The 17549-nt window shown below is 42.6% G+C and overlaps 1 protein-coding gene across 1 annotated transcript in view; it reads left to right on the top strand.

The window, feature by feature from the left end:
- CPNE3 (copine 3) overlaps positions 1-17549 on the top strand; it is a 77605-nt gene that overhangs the window by 38596 nt on the left and 21460 nt on the right. Inside the window, 7 exon segments of the mRNA XM_089679705.1 lie at positions 61-135; positions 1039-1110; positions 1315-1398; positions 4177-4266; positions 7445-7543; positions 14026-14112; positions 16384-16443. Of these exon segments, the coding sequence (XP_089535831.1) occupies positions 61-135; positions 1039-1110; positions 1315-1398; positions 4177-4266; positions 7445-7543; positions 14026-14112; positions 16384-16443 (567 nt within the window).

Genomic DNA, 17549 nt, shown 5'->3' with positions numbered 1-17549 from the left:
TTTAAAGCATTTTTTGACAACTCTTTTTAATGAATTATTAAAACTTTCTTTGTTTTTAAGATCGTGTCTAGCAAGAGACTGACCAAACCGCTTGTAATGAAAAATGGCAGACCAGCAGCCAAAGGAACAATAACGGTATAGTCATCCATCAGGTTTTTTGTTGTTGTTTTATTGCTTTCATACATATTGTGTTGATTTACCTTTGCCGATTGCCCTTTTACACCCTGCTGTATGAGAAATAAGGTAAACTTTTTTTTTTTTTTTCATGCAAATACTTGTAAGGCGCATGCAAGCAAACCTCAAAAACTGTGTTTCCTGTGGTTGTCTCAATTGTTTCCTACCTGGAGTCCAGTTTTTCTATGGCTAACAGCGTAGATGGAGGAATCGCCACTGTATTAAAAGAGAAGTTTGGAAATTGAAAAAATATAAAAATAATCCTAGGTGGATGCAGCACTAACCCCAACTGATTTAATCTGTACCCCATTAGTTTTCATCTGTCCCCCATTAGCTCTACACTGGTCGAAGACCTCTGATTGCTCCGTTCTCAGTCTGCAGAGAACCGGTGACTGTCAATCGAGTCATTTGGGTGGATTCAAACTTTAAAGTCGGTGTCTTTCCAGAGCCTGGAGTGGAGTACAGAACTAAGTGCACTCCTGTGACCTACAGGAAAAGTAGGCTCAAAAGAGCTTTGGCCATACTTCTTTAAGGACGTGTGGCTTCTTGAATACAGTTGTGCTGCCGAGCAATGACTGGATCTGATAGGCTCAGTTTATTTTTAAACTAATTGGCCAAGCCCTATGGTGCTCACAGGCCACCCACAATTCTAAAACGTTGGCTAGTTCAGCATCAGCTAAAATTCAAACCATTTATGCCCAAGAGGAGGTCAGCTAGGAGCAGGCAAAATACAGATTTGTTTTAATACTGTATGGTTCTGAAACAGGTCTTAAAGTAACCTACTAAATATGTTTGTTCTTTAAAGGGAGCATATCTATTACACAGTGCAACTAATATTTCATGTTGGGCTTTACTTTATTTCAGATATGTGCGGAAGAGATTAAGGATAACAGAATAGTACAGTTTGAAGCGGAAGCAAGAAAATTGGACAATAAGGTAAAATGCTGATCTTTACTGATTATATTTCAGATTCTTGTAGCTTTTATTACCTGATCTGATATTTGAACTTTATAGTTTAGTGGTCCACATACAGTGACCTTGTACAGTCTTGTATTGAGCATTTTTCAGTAATGAATCTCTTCAGAGTGTGCTCACGAATGTAATATATAACATTTACTGATGTGCATGAAAATTTTGCAGGATTTCTTTGGAAAGTCAGACCCTTACTTGGAGTTTTACAGACAGGGGGATGATGGAAGATGGCAGATGGTCCACAGGACAGAAGTAAGTGCATTCATAGGTAAAGGGAAGTGCAACATAACTGTGTCCCTAATGCTTTTGTATGCTGATCAGTTATTTAATAACATAGATGAACCAGCTTCAATGTACACCCACCAATCAGCTGTTTATAGTATATTTACTTTCTGATAGGCAGACATTATATTCTATCACAGAGTGAATATACATCTCACGGAAAGGGCACACACTTTCAATGTCTGTTGTTTCTGAATGATCAGATCTGATCATGTATGGCCATTTTCAAAGCTAAATTTACATCTGCAGCCTGATAGCCAACACCACTAAATAATTTCTGTTAGCAGCAATGTTTTTGCACTCTTTGTTTCGTCAGAACAGAATGATTGTTTCCCTTTTAAAGTGAATTTGACCTGATCCTTATATTTATTAGGTAGTAGCAGTGTTGAAGTGTCCTGTCTTCAGATCAATGTCTGTATCCCTGAGGAATCCCTCTGGATCTCAGGTCCAGACTGCACACTTTTTACCAAGTTGCCAATAAGTACCGCTGCCTCCTGGCACTAGGCTGCACGCTGCCCTTTAACATTTTAAATGTGGCATTTGACAGAGGCTGTAGTTTGGTGGCAGGATGAGTTGGGGCTTATTTTTGACTTGGGTAGAATTTGGGGTTCCAGGTACAGCTTGGGCCTGGTGTCCAAGGGGCTCCACAGAGATACATGGGCCAATCTGAAGACCAATACAGGTACACAACAAGGTACCTACAGTTTTAAATACATTCTTATTACAGTAACAATGATTTATGGCAGGTCATTTTCACTTTAAACTTCCTACTGGTTTCTAGAATGGTGTGATTGTCTCCTGAATTATATATTAACCTCTCTCAACCCACAGAACAATTACATTTTTATATTGTTTATTGATTTTCCCAGAAATGATTTATAGCGAATTCTAACCAACGTATGAAACATATGTTATAGGACAGGGGTATTAAATTTAAAATTCACGGAGGTCTGGTCACTAAAATTTTCTTCTGGCTGAGGTCCGAATAGGGTGTGCCCATCAGTGTGCCCCCTTACATTAGGTGATGCCATCAGAGTGTAACTTTACATCATGTATTCCCATCACATCAGGTGTCCCCATCAGAGTGCTCCTTTACATCAGTTGTCCCCATCACATTGCCACCTTACATCAGGTATTCCCGTCAGAGTGCTCCCTTACACTCAAAGTACCCCTTTCTATCATATTTCCCCATCAGAGTGCCCCTTTGCATCATATTCCCAATCAGAGAGCCCCTTTCCACCACATATGCCCATCACATGTGCCCCTTTCCATCACATGTGCCCATCAGATTGCCCCTTTCCATCACATGTGCCCATCAGAGTGCCCCTTTCCATCACATGTGCCCATCAGAGTGCCCCTTTCCATCACATGTGCCCATCAGAGTGCCCCTTTCCATCACATGTGCCCATCAGAGTGCCCCTTTCCATCACATGTGCCCATCAGAGTGCCCCTTTCCATCACATGTGCCCATCAGAGTGCCCCTTTCCATCACATGTGCCCATCAGAGTGCCCCTTTCCATCACATGTGCCCATCAGAGTGCCCCTTTCCATCACATGTGCCCATCAGAGTGCCCCTTTCCACAGTATGTGTCCAGAGTGCCCCGTTAACATAAAATGTGCCCGTCAGAGTGCCCCTTTCCATCACATGTGCCCATCAGAGTGCCCCTTTCCATCACATGTGCCCATCAGAGTACCCCTTTCCATCACATGTGCCCATCAGAGTACCCCTTTCCATCACATGTGCCCATCAGAGTGCCCCCTTTCCATCACATGTGCCCATCAGAGTGCCCCCTTTCCATCACATGTGCCCATCAGAGTGCCCCCTTTCCATCACATGTGCCCATCAGAGTGCCCCCTTTCCATCACATGTGCCCATCAGAGTGCCCCCTTTCCATCACATGTGCCCATCAGAGTGCCCCCTTTCCATCACATGTGCCCATCAGAGTGCCCCCTTTCCATCACATGTGCCCATCAGAGTGCCCCCTTTCCATCACATGTGCCCATCAGAGTGCCCCCTTTCCATCACATGTGCCCATCAGAGTGCCCCCTTTCCACAGTGTGTGCCCATCAGAGTGCCCCCTTTCCACAGTGTGTGCCCATCAGAGTGCCCCCTTTCCACAGTGTGTGCCCATCAGAGTGCCCCCTTAACAGAACATGTGCCCATCAGAGTGCCCCCTTAACAGACCATGTGCCCATCAGAGTGCCCCCTTAACATAAAATAAGGGACATTCTGATGGGCACATTTTATGTTAAGGGGCACTCTGATGGGCACATCTATATTAAGGGGCACTCTGATGGGAACATGTTATGTTAAGGGGCACTCTGATGGGCACATTCTATGTTGTGCCCATCAGCGTGCCCCTTAACATTCAATGTGCCCATCAGAGTGTCCCTTAACATTCAATGTGCCCATCAGAGTGCCCTGTAAGACTGCACCCTACCTTTAGGGCAGACAGGAGCTTGCCTGGATCCTTGCTGAATGCTTGTGGCCAGGCAGGGAGCGGGAGCCAGTGAGAGAGTGAGCTGAAAGGGGCGGGGTGCACACATGATGTCATGTTGCCGTGGTGACCGCCCTGCTCAGCGGTGGATCTGTCATTGCAGGCTAGCGGTCAGGGTGGCAGTGCTGCTGGGGTCGTTCGTGGACCATGGTCCACCATTCAGTGACTGCTGCTATAGGAGATAAATAGACTGCATTTACTGTACAATGTTCTGCGTGGCTACTTTTTATAGTGTACAATTACTTCTCAGGTGGTCAAGAATAATCTGAATCCTGTTTGGAGACCTTTCAAAATACCACTGCGGTCCCTCTGCAATGGGGATATGGAGAAGCCAATACGGGTAAAGGATGATTACTAGTAATATACTCTTACAAATTGTGCATGTGTGCCTGGTACTATAAAACCACCAGCAATTCAGAAGTGTCTGTTAAACTAGAGAGGAAACTGTTCCTCCTAAAGTTATTATTATTATTATACAGGATTTATATAGTGCCAACAGTTTGCGCAGCGCTTTACAATATAAGGGAGACCGTACAATTTCAATACATTTCAGTTATTTTATTCTGTTCATTTGGTAGCATAAGCAAAATGCTAGTTGCCTGGCTGCCAATGGCTTCAATACTTTAGAACACTTATCTGGAATAAACGTACAGATCGTAAAATTGATGTGAAGTCCTAATCTGTGTGCTTGTTCATGGATAGTAACCAAAACTGCTGGATCAGCATGGCAGTGAAGCAGTATTTTCAGAAAACTGCAATGGGAGTTCCATACTTTTTTGTAACATCTTTCCATTAAAGTGCTATTAGACCCTTAAGTGTTTATTTTAACCTAACACATTGAACACAAAAATAATCATCCCCCAGTGAGTTATGTGTTAAAATTCTGGCCCTAGCACTTGCAGTTTACAACTTTCTATGCTTCTGGAAAGAGTTAGTCATTTGTAAAAGTTCAGTTATTTAAAAAAAATAATAAACATGTTATACTTACCTGCTCTGTGCTACGGTTTTGCACAGAGTACCCCGATCCTCCTCTTCTGGGGTCCCTTGCCAGGGTTCCTGCCCCCCCCCCTTCCCTGAGTGCTCCTATAGCAAGCCGCTTGCTATGGAGGCACTCGAGCAGGCTCGCTCCTGAGTCGGTGCGTCTTGGCGCTGCCCCCCACTCGCTCCTCACAGGCTGCGATCGACAGTAGCAGGAGCCAATGGCTTCTGCTGCTGTGTCTGCGCCAGTGAGGACAAAGAGAGAGTGCAGCGATGCTGCTCTTGTGCATAGCACTGGATCAATATAGGGCTCTGGTAAGTATTTGGGGGGGGGCTGCACATAAGGTTTTTTGTTTTTAATGTAGGGAATGCATTAGTATAAAAAGCTTTAATTTACTACCACTTTGACAGTGGACAGTGCAGTCTACAGGCAGTCTGTTAGTTTGGAGGATGGAAGAGGGAGGATCAGGGGAGTGCCTTTCAATCCTAGGCTATAGGGTTGTATGTTTCTGTTGAAGTACATGTGTAGGAAGACACAGCTCTAGTCCCTGGATGCAAGGGTGGCTCCATAGGATGCTGCAAGAGAAAGAAGCCCCCTGAAACAGGAAATCTTTGGACAGTGGACATAACACCTGCTTAAACAGGAACATAGTTGAGGATTAAAAGATAAAGCTGCATGGTCAGTATGTAACTAAATCAGCTGCTGAACATGCCTAAAACCTCAGGATATAGTATTACTTATATACCTAGGGTTGTAAAACTGGTTGAATTACTCCAATAGCAGTCACGTTCTTTGGACAACTTGGAACGACATTCATAGCTGGGTGTTGTCGAGTGCGACTTAAAGTGGTTCTAAAGATTCAAGGATTTTTAACTTCATATATTCTATGCATGAAGGTGAAAAACCTTCTGTGTGCAGCTGTCCCCTTATCAGCTATTTGCACTTCATGTGAATCACGTACACATAATCCTATTACAGCGCTCTGTGACCTGTAAATTGATTGAAAAGTCTTTTTATTTTAAATAATAAACCTGTTATAATTACCTGCTATGTGCAATGAAATTGCATGGAACAGCCCTAAACTTCTGGAGTCCTCTGCTAGCGCTCCTTGCCCTGCTTGCTGCTATCAGGGCACTCATGTAGGCTCGATCCTGAGCCAGCTGCCTGCGTCTATAGACAGTGAGACTTGGCCTCACCCGCCACTTTCATCTCACAGAATTTGACTGACAGTAGCAGGAACCAATGAGCAATGGCTCCTTCTGCTCTCAACCAAGCCTGTAAGAGCAGGGAGAAGGGAGAGCTGCTACAGATGGGTACAGCGCTGGATTGACTGAGGACTTGGGGGGGCGGGGGGGGATATAGGGTTGTGAGGGAGTGATACTACTACCTAAACATTTGTTTACTTTAATGTAGGGAATGCATTAAGATAAAAACATAATTAGGCTTTAGAGCCACCTTAACTAGGAATCCTACATATAATGAACTCTATTAAAGCCATACTAATGTTACAGTGTGACACAATACATAATAAATCAATCAAAAACTCAAGGCTCAAACAAATAAACAAAGTGAATTGAGTGTCCAAATCCTAAAGAGAAAATCTACACTTGTGTACAGGTAATCAAGTGTAGATTTCAGTATATTATATGTATGGTTTCTAGTTTTTCTTTTTTTTTTTTAAGCACCATTGTTTTTCTTTTATTTATTATGTATTGTATCACATGAGCATGAATTTAGAAGAGTTCATTATATTATATATATATAATTTCTAGTTAAAGGATAAGTTCACCTAATCATAATTAGGTCCATGATTTGTAAATTGAAGTTTAATCCCAATTAGATTGCACAGTATAATTCCACAATCTTCACTATGAATCATATGGGGTGAATTTACAAGTATCTGTAGAAAGGTCAGATGATAAAAAATGGCTAGGTTGATGTTATACAGCTAGCTAAATATTTAAATATGGAAAGACTATGTAAACCTGCATTTCATATTCCTGATATGAGCCTGCTGTACCATACACTTGTATGAAAAAGTATCCTGTTCTTCATATTGCTTCCCTTGTGTGAAATCCCTGGTGTTCTGCCAGTCTCTGTGCTATTTCTATTAAAACTGACCACATTAATCAGGAGAACACACCATGGCCAGTTCTGTAGCTATGCTGGGAACTCAGCCTGTTCTCCAATGATCAGACTTGTGCTGACACCCCCTTCCCCTGCACAATCATTCACTGGGAAGATCAATGTGCAGCTGTTTTTCCTCCCTGAGCTCCTTATGCAGCTGAAGGCAGAGGGTATGTGATCACTTATAAAAAAAAATAAAAAAGTATAAAACACTTTTTTTCCCCCTATTTTCTATCTATACAAAAAAGTTTGCCTTTCATATCTATTTTAAACGGAATGGGTTGTTTTACAAGGTGAGGGTTTACATAGTACTTTAAAGCCGCACCTTATAGTGGAGTCCATTCTCATTCATGTTGGTGGTTTCTGTTTGCCTTCTCTGCCTGTAGCTTCATGGGTCCTTTCTGGTTTCCAGGTTGAATGTTATGACTATGACAGTGATGGATCACATGACCTCATCGGAATCTTCCAGACCAACATGTCTAAGCTAAAGGAAGCAAGTCGTTCGATGCCAGTAAGTGTTCTGCAAATATTACAAGTCTAAGGTAGATGTGAATGGCCCCTTGAGGTCCAACCGAGCCCCACCTACATTGGGCTGCACTTGGTAAATTCAGTGCAGAGGATATCAGTAGGACATATTCCTATTGTGATGCTTGGCACAGCACTTATCAAAACAAGCACATGTACACGGTGGGATTGCTGTTTGTGGGTTTTAACCACTTGCCCTCTGGAGGATTTACCCCCCTTCCTGACGAGGCCATTTTTTGTGTTGCGGCGCTGCGTTACTTTAGCTGACAATTGCACGGTCATGCAACGCTGCACCCAAATTAAATTTACATCCTTTTTTTTCCCAACAAATTGAGCTTTCTTTTGGTGGTAATTGATCGCCTGTGCGTGTTTATTTTTGGCGCTATAAGCAAATAAAGACCGAGAATTTTGAGAAAAAAACAATATTTTGGACTTTTTGCTATTAAACATGTCCAGTAAAAAAATTTTAAAAATCAAATTTCGTCATAAATATAGACCAAAGTGTATTCTGCGACATGTCTTTGCTAAAGAAAATCCCAATACGTGTAAATTAATTGGTTTACATGAAAGTTATAGCGTTTGCAAACGGTGGTATAGATACTGGAATTTAAAAAAAAACTAATTTTCTACCAGTAATGGTGGCGATCAGCAACTTTTAGCAGGACTGTGGCAGACATTCTGACACTGGGGGGAACTAACTTGGTGACAGCAATACGGTGATTAGTGCTAAAAATAAGCACTGACACTGTACTAATGGCACTGGGCAGGAAGGGGTTAATGTGAGGGGCTATCAAAGAGTTAACTATGTGCTGGGAGTAATTTACTAGGAGGCGGGGGGTGTGCGCTTTACTGTAAGCACACTGATCGGGATGGCTGTGCTGTGCATACCCATCCTGAGCAGTGTGCTCGAGCTGACAGGGAGGAAGACTGTTTGTAAACAAAACAGTCTTCCTCCCCATCGGTGATTGTCGGTAATCACTGGGCGCCGGCGGGTAATTACCGGCTGGAACCCGGTGATTGACATCCACAGCCGTGAATGGCGATGCGGGTAGGGTGTGCACGCGGCCGTGCGGCGTGTAGCACTATATCTGCTATATGGCGGCGTGGAAGCGGTTAAAGAACACTAAGCAGCCAGTGGGGATGTCATGCTGACAGGAAGCAGAATGGGCTCAGAAGGCCTCTTTCACTGCTGCTGGTCTGCGCTGAAGGTAACTGATTGAAATTAAATGATCTTTACCAAGTTATGTAATTTGAAGCTATTGTACAAAACCCCCTTCATGGGACTTTTAAGACCGATATGACAATCGTGTATATATCAATAAAAGGCTAGCATGCCAAGTTTTTTACAAAAGATCCACAGAGTATACAAGTATATTACATACACAAAATACTGTATCAATGTTATTACATAAACACAGCTAAAATTATTAAAACCCCATATGCCCATAATATATAAAAAATTGTATGCCTGTCATTGCTTAAATAATTCTAGAGACATCAGGATAAAAAACCCAACATGCTTTGGAAAAACGCTTTCTTTAGGAGAAAATGTAGGGGTATGCCTGCTTTTTTAAATCGCATTATTAAGTATATAACATTATCCAGATAGTACCAATATAGTATCCACATGCTGTCATTTTACGTGCTATACTTACGTATTTGATCAATTATAAATAGTTGAATACAGATGGTTGCAAGAGTAGGGCTGCCAACACACTGCACATCCACCCCGGACCCGGATGAGGATACATACTAGGGGCCAACGCACATCCACTGGTTATGTAATTTTAGCATGCAACAGCAGTATTTTTTCTTTTTTTTTTTTTCTTTTTTTTTTGATTGTGGTTTTGGAGATCACAAGACAGTGTTAGAACATTTGTCAGACTTTTATTGCTGTGTCCCCACAAGGATTTCCCCACTGTTGCCAGTGTAATGGAAACCTTTTCAACATGGATGCAAACAGCAGTAAAATCCAGGCAGTGGCTCTGACCTCTCCTCGCCCAAAGCAAATGAAAACTGTCTTATTAAAATATATTAAACTTTTTATAGTAAAATAATTTGTGGTTTTTAATCACCTTATTAAGGTGTATATCATGTATTTTAAAGCCCTAACAAATCTTCAGCCGAAATTAGCTAAATCAATTTCAGGTGTATTAAAACACAAGGTGTGCAATATCTTACAGCTGGTCTTCTTTAGAAAACTCTGCACAGCCACCCATAGACTCATACTGTATGTGGGGCATATGGGCATTAAAGCCCACCCTCTTTGCCGCTAATTTGAGCGTTAAAGCCCACCCTCTTTGCCGCTAATATGGGAATTAAAGCCTACTCTCTTTGCCGCTAATTTGAGCGTTAAAGCCCACCCTCGTTGCTGCTAATTTGGGAGTTAATGCCCACCCTCTTTGCTGCTAATTTGGGAGTTAAAGCCCACCCTCGTTGCCGCTAATTTGGGAGTTAATGCCCACCCTCTTTGCTGCTAATTTGGGAGTTAAAGCCCACCCTCTTTGCTGCTAATTTGGGAGTTAAAGCCCACCCTCTTTGCCACTAATTTGAGCATTAAAGCCCACCCTCTTTGCCGCTAATTTGAGCATTAAAGCCCACCCTCTTTGCTGTTAATTTGAGCATTAAAGCCCACCCTCTTTGCCGCTAATTTGAGCATTAAAGCCCACCCTCTTTGCCGTTAATTTGAGCATTAAAGCCCACCCTCTTTGCCGCTAATTTGGGCGTTAAAGCCCACCCTCTTTTCCATTTAAGTTTGAGGACGTTTCTTCATTTAATTTTTTTTTTTAAATACACCGGTTTCATTTAAAAGAATGAAAACAAACATCCGTTCTGACACACATTGTGCAGATATGAATCAGTGTTGTCACTATGCATTCGCGGTCCAAAGCGATGATGCGTAGGCAACACTGGAGCAAGCCGATGTAGACAGGAAGTGGCTAAAAGAGGCTGAAAAAGATGAGCAGTTTTGAGATGCAAAAGATAATAAATAAAGAACAGCATTTTATGAAAACAAGCAATTGTTTAGATACACAATGCTTTAGCAAACATAATGTCATCCATTTATATTAAGGCTGCATGCACACTGTTGGTTTTTTAAGCTCCTAGAAGCTGTTATTAGCATTTTTTCTGCTCCTAGAAGCTAAAAAGTGTTATCCTATGTGCCCATGCACTCTACTTTAGGCTTTTAGCATTTTTTGAGTCTGAGCATGTAGAAGCAGACGATAAATTGTTTTTGCAGAGTTTTTTGGAGCGTTTTTCCAGCATAAAAAAATGCTAAAAAGTACTAGCTGCGTTTTTTCTAGTCTTTTTTTTTTTCCCCTCTACATGTACTGTAAAAACACTAGTAAAATGCTAACACTCCTAAACACTCCTAAATGCTTCTGAACGCTAATATAACTCTACTAAAAAGCTATTATCAATGTTTTTTATCCAGCATTTTTCCCAGCATTTTTTTTGAGCTTAAAAAAATACTAGTGTGCATGGAGTGGTTGTAAACCTCAGACATGATCTATGAACAAAGCATATCCCTCTATAGTGTGTACTTGTGTCAATTAAGAGCACTAAGTGTCATTTCTGTCTGCTGCTTTCTTCCTTTGCTATCAGCATAAGTCACTTCTGACACGTTTTCTTGACACCAAAATGGTGACTGGGGAGGGACCTCCAGCAGATTGGCAGCCTCCGCTCTGTTCTTGTGAGCTTTGAGGAGGGAGGGGCGTCTCTTCCCTCCAATCAGCTCTCAGAGCTCACCTCACTGAGCTCTGCAGAGTATAATTTCAGCTCCCTACTCTCTTTTTTTCTGAACTCTGAGACAAGGTATATAAATTCAGCACCTTGAATGGATGTAGAGAAGATTACAGATAGTCAGTCAGGTACAACTTATGAAGGAGGATTTGTTTCATCTTTGTATCACCCGAGGCCAGTCACTTCACAGGATATACAGTGGGGATCGAAAGTTTGGGCACCCCAGCTAAAAATTTATATTAATGTGCATAAAGAAGACAAGGAAAGATGGAAAAATCTCCAAAAGGCATCAAATTACAGATTAGACATTCTTATAATATGTCAACAAAAGTTAGATTTTATTTCCATCATTTACACTTTCAAAATAACAGAAAACAAAAAAATGGCATCTGCAAAAGTTTAGGCACGCTGCAGAATTTATAGCATGCACTGCCCCCTTTGCAAAGCTGAGACCTGCCAGTGTCATGGATTGTTCTCAATCATCGTCTGGGCAGACCAGGTGATGTCAAGCTCAAAGGTTTTAAATGCCCAGACTCATCTGACCTTGCCCCAACAATCAGCACCATGGGTTCTTCTAAGCAGTTGTCTAGAAAACTGAAACTGAAAATAGTTGACGCTCACAAAGCTGGAGAAGGCTATAAGAAGATAGCAAAGCGTTTTCAAATGTCAATATCCTCTGTTCGGAATGTAATTAAGAAATGGCAGTCATCAGGAACAGTGGAAGTTAAAGCAAGATCTGGAAGACCAAGAAAAATATCAGACAGAACAGCTCGTAGGATTGTGAGAAAAACAATTCAAAACCCACGTTTGACTGCACGATCCCTCCAGAAAGATCTGGCAGACACTGGAGTTGTGGTACACTATTCCACTATAAAGAGATACTTGTACAAATATGGTCTTCATGGAAGAGTCATCAGAAGAAAACCTCTTCTACGTCCTCACCACAAAAATCATTGTTTGAACTTTGCAAATGAACATATAGAGAAGCCTGATGCATTTTGGAAACAAGTGTTGTGGACCGATGAGGTTTAAATTGAACTTTTTGGCCGGAATGAGCAAAGGTATGTTTAGAGAAGAAGGCACAGAATTTAATGAAAAGAACCTCTGTCCAACTGTTAAGCATGGGGTTGGATCAATCATGCTTTGGGGTTGTGTTGCAGCCAGTGGCACAGGGAACATCTCACGAGTAGAAGGAAAAATGTATTCAATAAAATTTCAGCAAATTTTGGATGGTAACTTGATGCCATCTGTGAAAAAGCTGAAGTTAAAGAGAGGATGGCTTCTACAAATGGATAATGATCCTAAACACACCTCGAAATCCACGGGGGATTACATCAAGAGGCGTAAACTGAAGGTTTTGCCATGGCCTTCACAATCTCCTGACCTCAACATAATTGAAAATCTATGGATAGACCTTAAAAGAGCAGTGCGTGACAGACAGCCCAGAAATCTCAAAGAACTGGAAGACTTTTGTAAGGAAGAATGGGCAAAGATACCTCAAACAAGAATTGAAAGACTCTTGGCTGGCTACAAAAAGCGTTTACAAGCTGTGATACTTGCCAAAGGGGGCAGTACAAGATATTAACTCTGCAGGGTGCCTAAACTTTTGCAGACGCCATTTTTTTGTTTTCTGTTATTTTGAAAGTGTAAATGATGGAAATAAAATCTAACTTTTGTTGACATATTATAAGAATGTCTAATCTGTAATTTGATGCCTTTTGGAGATTTTTCCATCTTTCCTTGGCTTCTTTATGCACATTAATACAATTTTTTAGCTGGGGTGCCCAAACTTTCGATCCCCACTGTATGTAAGGGTTTACAACCACTTTAAGGCTCGGTTCACGCTGCCACAACTTGGGATCCTATTTGTGAGACCCCAAGTTGCATGACATGTGAAATCCCATGTTAGTCAATGAGAGCTGTCTGAACTACTGAAGTGGCTCCAACTTTAGATAAGGTTCCTGTACTACATCAAGGCGACTTCTATCTGACTTGTGCCAATAGACTTTATTAGAAGTCACCTCCAAGTCAGATCCTCTTCTATATTGATGTGATTTGGATCCGACATTACAGGAAGATTACCCAGGCATTCCATGAAAGTTGCTTCAGAGTCACTTCAATGTAGTACTCAAGTTGCCTGGCAGTCGCACTGCAAGTCATGCGACTTTCAGGTAGCAGTAGTGCGAACCAAGACTAAATGAAAGTGAATCTGGGAATGTAATCAGAACATACTACTAGGAGTAATGCAAGACACATGGCTGGGTTTGGTTCACTAGCATCTTTTGCAAGTTTGAAGATCTTCAGTTTTGGGTGTCCTTATTTATGTTTGAAAATATAATGTACATTACAAATCTAGTGCAGATTATCTGTAAATGCTAAGCAATACTTTTTTGTTTTAAGGAATGTTAAATGATGTTATTTGTGTGCCATTGGAAGAGTTAGGGCCATTTATTTTAGACTGCCAGTGTCTAGCTTGTTGCCCTCTACTGCTGTCTACTATTCTTTGTGTCTGTAAAGATGCCCTCTGGTGTCCAATGACAGTCACAGCCATATAAAAGCAGTGACAGATTTTCTTGGCAGCTCTTTGGTACAATGTGTTTGCTCAGGAAATCATAAATTACGCCAGTTATTTCAGTATCTGTAAAGAGATAATAAAAGCAGTCTGGAAACACCAATAAGCCTTTGCATGTGAACATCGTATCAGCTCTGGGTTTGTAATTACAGGTGGAATTTGATTGCATAAATGAGAAGAAGAGACAGAAGAAGAAAAATTACAGGAATTCTGGGGTCGTCAGTGTGAAACATTGTCAGGTTGGTAGATTGTCTCAAAAGTTTTGGAAACTACTGTATTTTTCACTCCATAAGACGCACCTGACAATAAGACACACCTAGTTTTTAGAGGAGGAAAACAAAAAAAATATTCTATACCAATGTACTGCAGACATAGTACAGGAGATGACCAGAGACTGCGGACACAGTACAGGAGATGACCAGAGACTGCGGACACAGTACAGGAGATGACCAGAGACTGCGGACACAGTACAGGAGATGACCAGAGATTGCGGACACAGTACAGGGGATGACCAGAGACTGCGGACACAGTACAGGGGATGACCAGAGACTGCGGACACAGTACAGGGGATGACCAGAGACTGCGGACACAGTACAGGGGATGACCAGAGACCGCGGACACAGTACAGGGGATGACCAGAGACTGCGGACACAGTACAGGGGATGACCAGAGACTGCGGACACAGTACAGGGGATGACCAGAGACTGCGGACACAGTACAGGAGATGACCAGAGACTGCGGACACAGTACAGGAGATGACCAGAGACTGCGGACACAGTACAGGAGATGACCAGAGACTGCGGACACAGTACAGGAGATGACCAGAGACTGCGGACACAGTACAGGAGATGACCAGAGACTGTGGACACAGTACAGGAGATGACCAGAGACTGCGGACACAGTACAGGAGATGACCAGAGACTGCGGACACAGTACAGGAGATGACCAGAGACTGCGGACACAGTACAGGAGATGACCAGAGACTGCGGACACAGTACAGGAGATGACCAGGGACTGCGGACACAGTACAGGAGATGACCAGAGACTGCGGACACAGTACAGGAGATGACCAGAGACTGCGGACACAGTACAGGAGATGACCAGAGACTGCGGACACAGTACAGGAGATGACCAGAGACTGCGGACACAGTACAGGAGATGACCAGAGACTGCGGACACAGTACAGGAGATGACCAGAGACTGCGGACACAGTACAGGAGATGACCAGAGACTGCAGACCTTTGGGGAGCGGGTACCTGAATTTGACAGGTCCCCACTCTCACATGACAGGTCCCAGAAGACTACAGGGCCATTCACAAAGTGCATCGCTTCTCGAGCATGCGCAGTGGGCACCCAGCTGTGAAGCCACAAGTTTTTTTATCAAGTTTATTACAGTCACAGAGGATCGCTTCGCTTGTGATACCATGGGCAGTGACAGGTACTCTTTACTGAGAGATCTGGCATCTATCGGTTTGATCAGATGCTTTGCCAGCTGGAAACGAATTGTAAACATTAAGCCGAATCCTTGTTGCTTCCAGTTTTCTTCATCACAGAAGGGAGTCGGGTATGGATGTACCCTCCTCCCCTCTCAGTTCATAAAGGCACAAAGCGGCGGTGATTTCGGGCTCCCTGATTGCATAGGAGAGCCTGTTAAAGGCGGCAGAGGGGCCTCTTCTGCTCCCTGTAGAAGTGGTTGGTTGGCTGTAGAGCCACTCGGGATCATGTCTACATTAAAGCCCATCGCTGGCTGAAAATTATGGTGCCAGGATCAGCTGCAGCTACGAACCGGTACAGCCATTTAAACCCGAGGATGTACTTGTACGTTCTAATGGCATGAAATGTTTAAAGCAAGCCTTCATTCACCTCAGTAGCTATAGGTATTGTGGAGAAATCTTCAAAGTTCTTAACAGAGGCAAAGCAAGATGTTATGTTGCACACCAGGGGTGGACTGACCATTTGGAAACTCGGGCACTGCCCGCGGGCCCGGGGTCAGTAGGGGTCCCCATGAGATGCCCCTGGTACCTTTTTCATAGGCTTTTTTGAGTGTGGGCAAGGACACAGGGGCCCCATGATCCCCTATTGCCTGGGGGCCCCATGAGTTGTCAGTCCGCCCCTGTTGCACACGAATCTTGGCATCTTGTGCTCTTTAAACACATAGCAGTTGTGGTCATTCTAAGCTGTTAAACAGACTTAAGAGTTTTTGTTGTGATCTTTGAGGATCTTTAAAGCCAGCCCCAACTGGGATGACTCCTTTTACAGCCACTTTGCTGATGGGTAAGTATATTTAATAATTTAATGTAAATAGTCTGCACACAGATGTGAACCATTGTACATAATATATGATTATGACACTGTCCAGCAGATGGCAGATTCTGCTAGCCAGAATTGGTTTCTTATCTCTTCTAGTTAATGTTTTTTGTAAACTGCAAAAATTATTTACCGGTACATTATTTTATTTTAATCTTTTAAATTGTCTTTTTGATATTTATATATTGATTGTTTTCTTCAAGATCACCATAGAATACACCTTCCTGGATTTTATAATGGGTGGATGTCAGATGAATTTTGTTGTAAGTATTCAATCCTTTTTTTTTTTTATTATTTCTCTTTTTGATACAAAACTTCTTTTTTGTCTGCATTTACTTTACATAAGCTACAGGATCTTCCAGGTAAAGTCAGTAAGTTTGGATCAATATAAGTGATGTCCGTGAGTTGAGAAAGTGAATTTTCCCTAGAATAAGGATAGACTGACAGCGGTCACCTGAGAATTTTGTTTTCTTGAGCAACGCTCTTAAAAGGAACCTGGCAGAATAGAATAATTGGAGCTGCTGTTTTTGAAGGTGAATGCTTTTAGGCTGTCATCCTTATCCTTTTTTCACTACATGAAGAGTTACTGGACTGTGACAGGTTTCTGTGTGCCAGGTGTTTCATCACATTACTAGTTAGCTGCTTATTATGAGTCAGATTAATTAAAATGGTTGTAAAGGCTCCAGGTTTTTTACCTTCATAAATTTTATGCATGAAGGTAAAAACACCTTTTCTGTGCAGCATCCCCCCCCCCAATACTCACCTAAGCCCTTCTCGATCCAGCAAGGTGCACTGGAGTATCAGCTATCCCCGGACTCCCTCTCTTCATTGGCTGAGACAGAAGCTATTGCCTCCCACTGCTGTCAGCCATAGCCAGTGAGAAGAGAGAGGGCTCGCAGAGCCATGTGTGAATAGACACATGGAGCAGTGGGTGCCCCCATAGTAAGCTGCTTGCTTTGGGGGCACCTGACAGGAGGGAAGGGCCAGAAGCGCTGGCAGGGGACCCGAGAAGAGAAGGATCTGGGCTGCTCTGTGCAAAACCACAGCACACAGTAGGTAAGTATCAATATGTTTGTTATAATTTTATTTTATTTTTTTAAATCAAGCCTTGAGAACCACTTTAACCAGTAAAGCATGGACAGCAATAGCAGCTGCAGATTAGGGATGAACTCAGGTGGGTTCGGACACGAGTCTGAACCTGCCTGATGTATCCTGCCAGGAAGCTGTCAAAAATCACAGCCAGTCATAGCGGTGGAGGCATGCCCCTGCCCGCAGCCCCACATATGCAAGGGGTGGCAAAATGCATCTGCTGGCTATGATTAGTTGTCCACTTTGACAGCTTCCTGCCGGGATAGCTTAGATGGGTTCA

Source organism: Staurois parvus, unplaced genomic scaffold (genome assembly GCF_062004578.1).
Source record: "Staurois parvus isolate SC_StPar_1 unplaced genomic scaffold, SC_StPar_1.0 ptg000230l, whole genome shotgun sequence".
Lineage (NCBI taxonomy): Eukaryota > Metazoa > Chordata > Amphibia > Anura > Ranidae > Staurois > Staurois parvus.
This window is presented reverse-complemented; position numbering and strand designations above follow the sequence as displayed.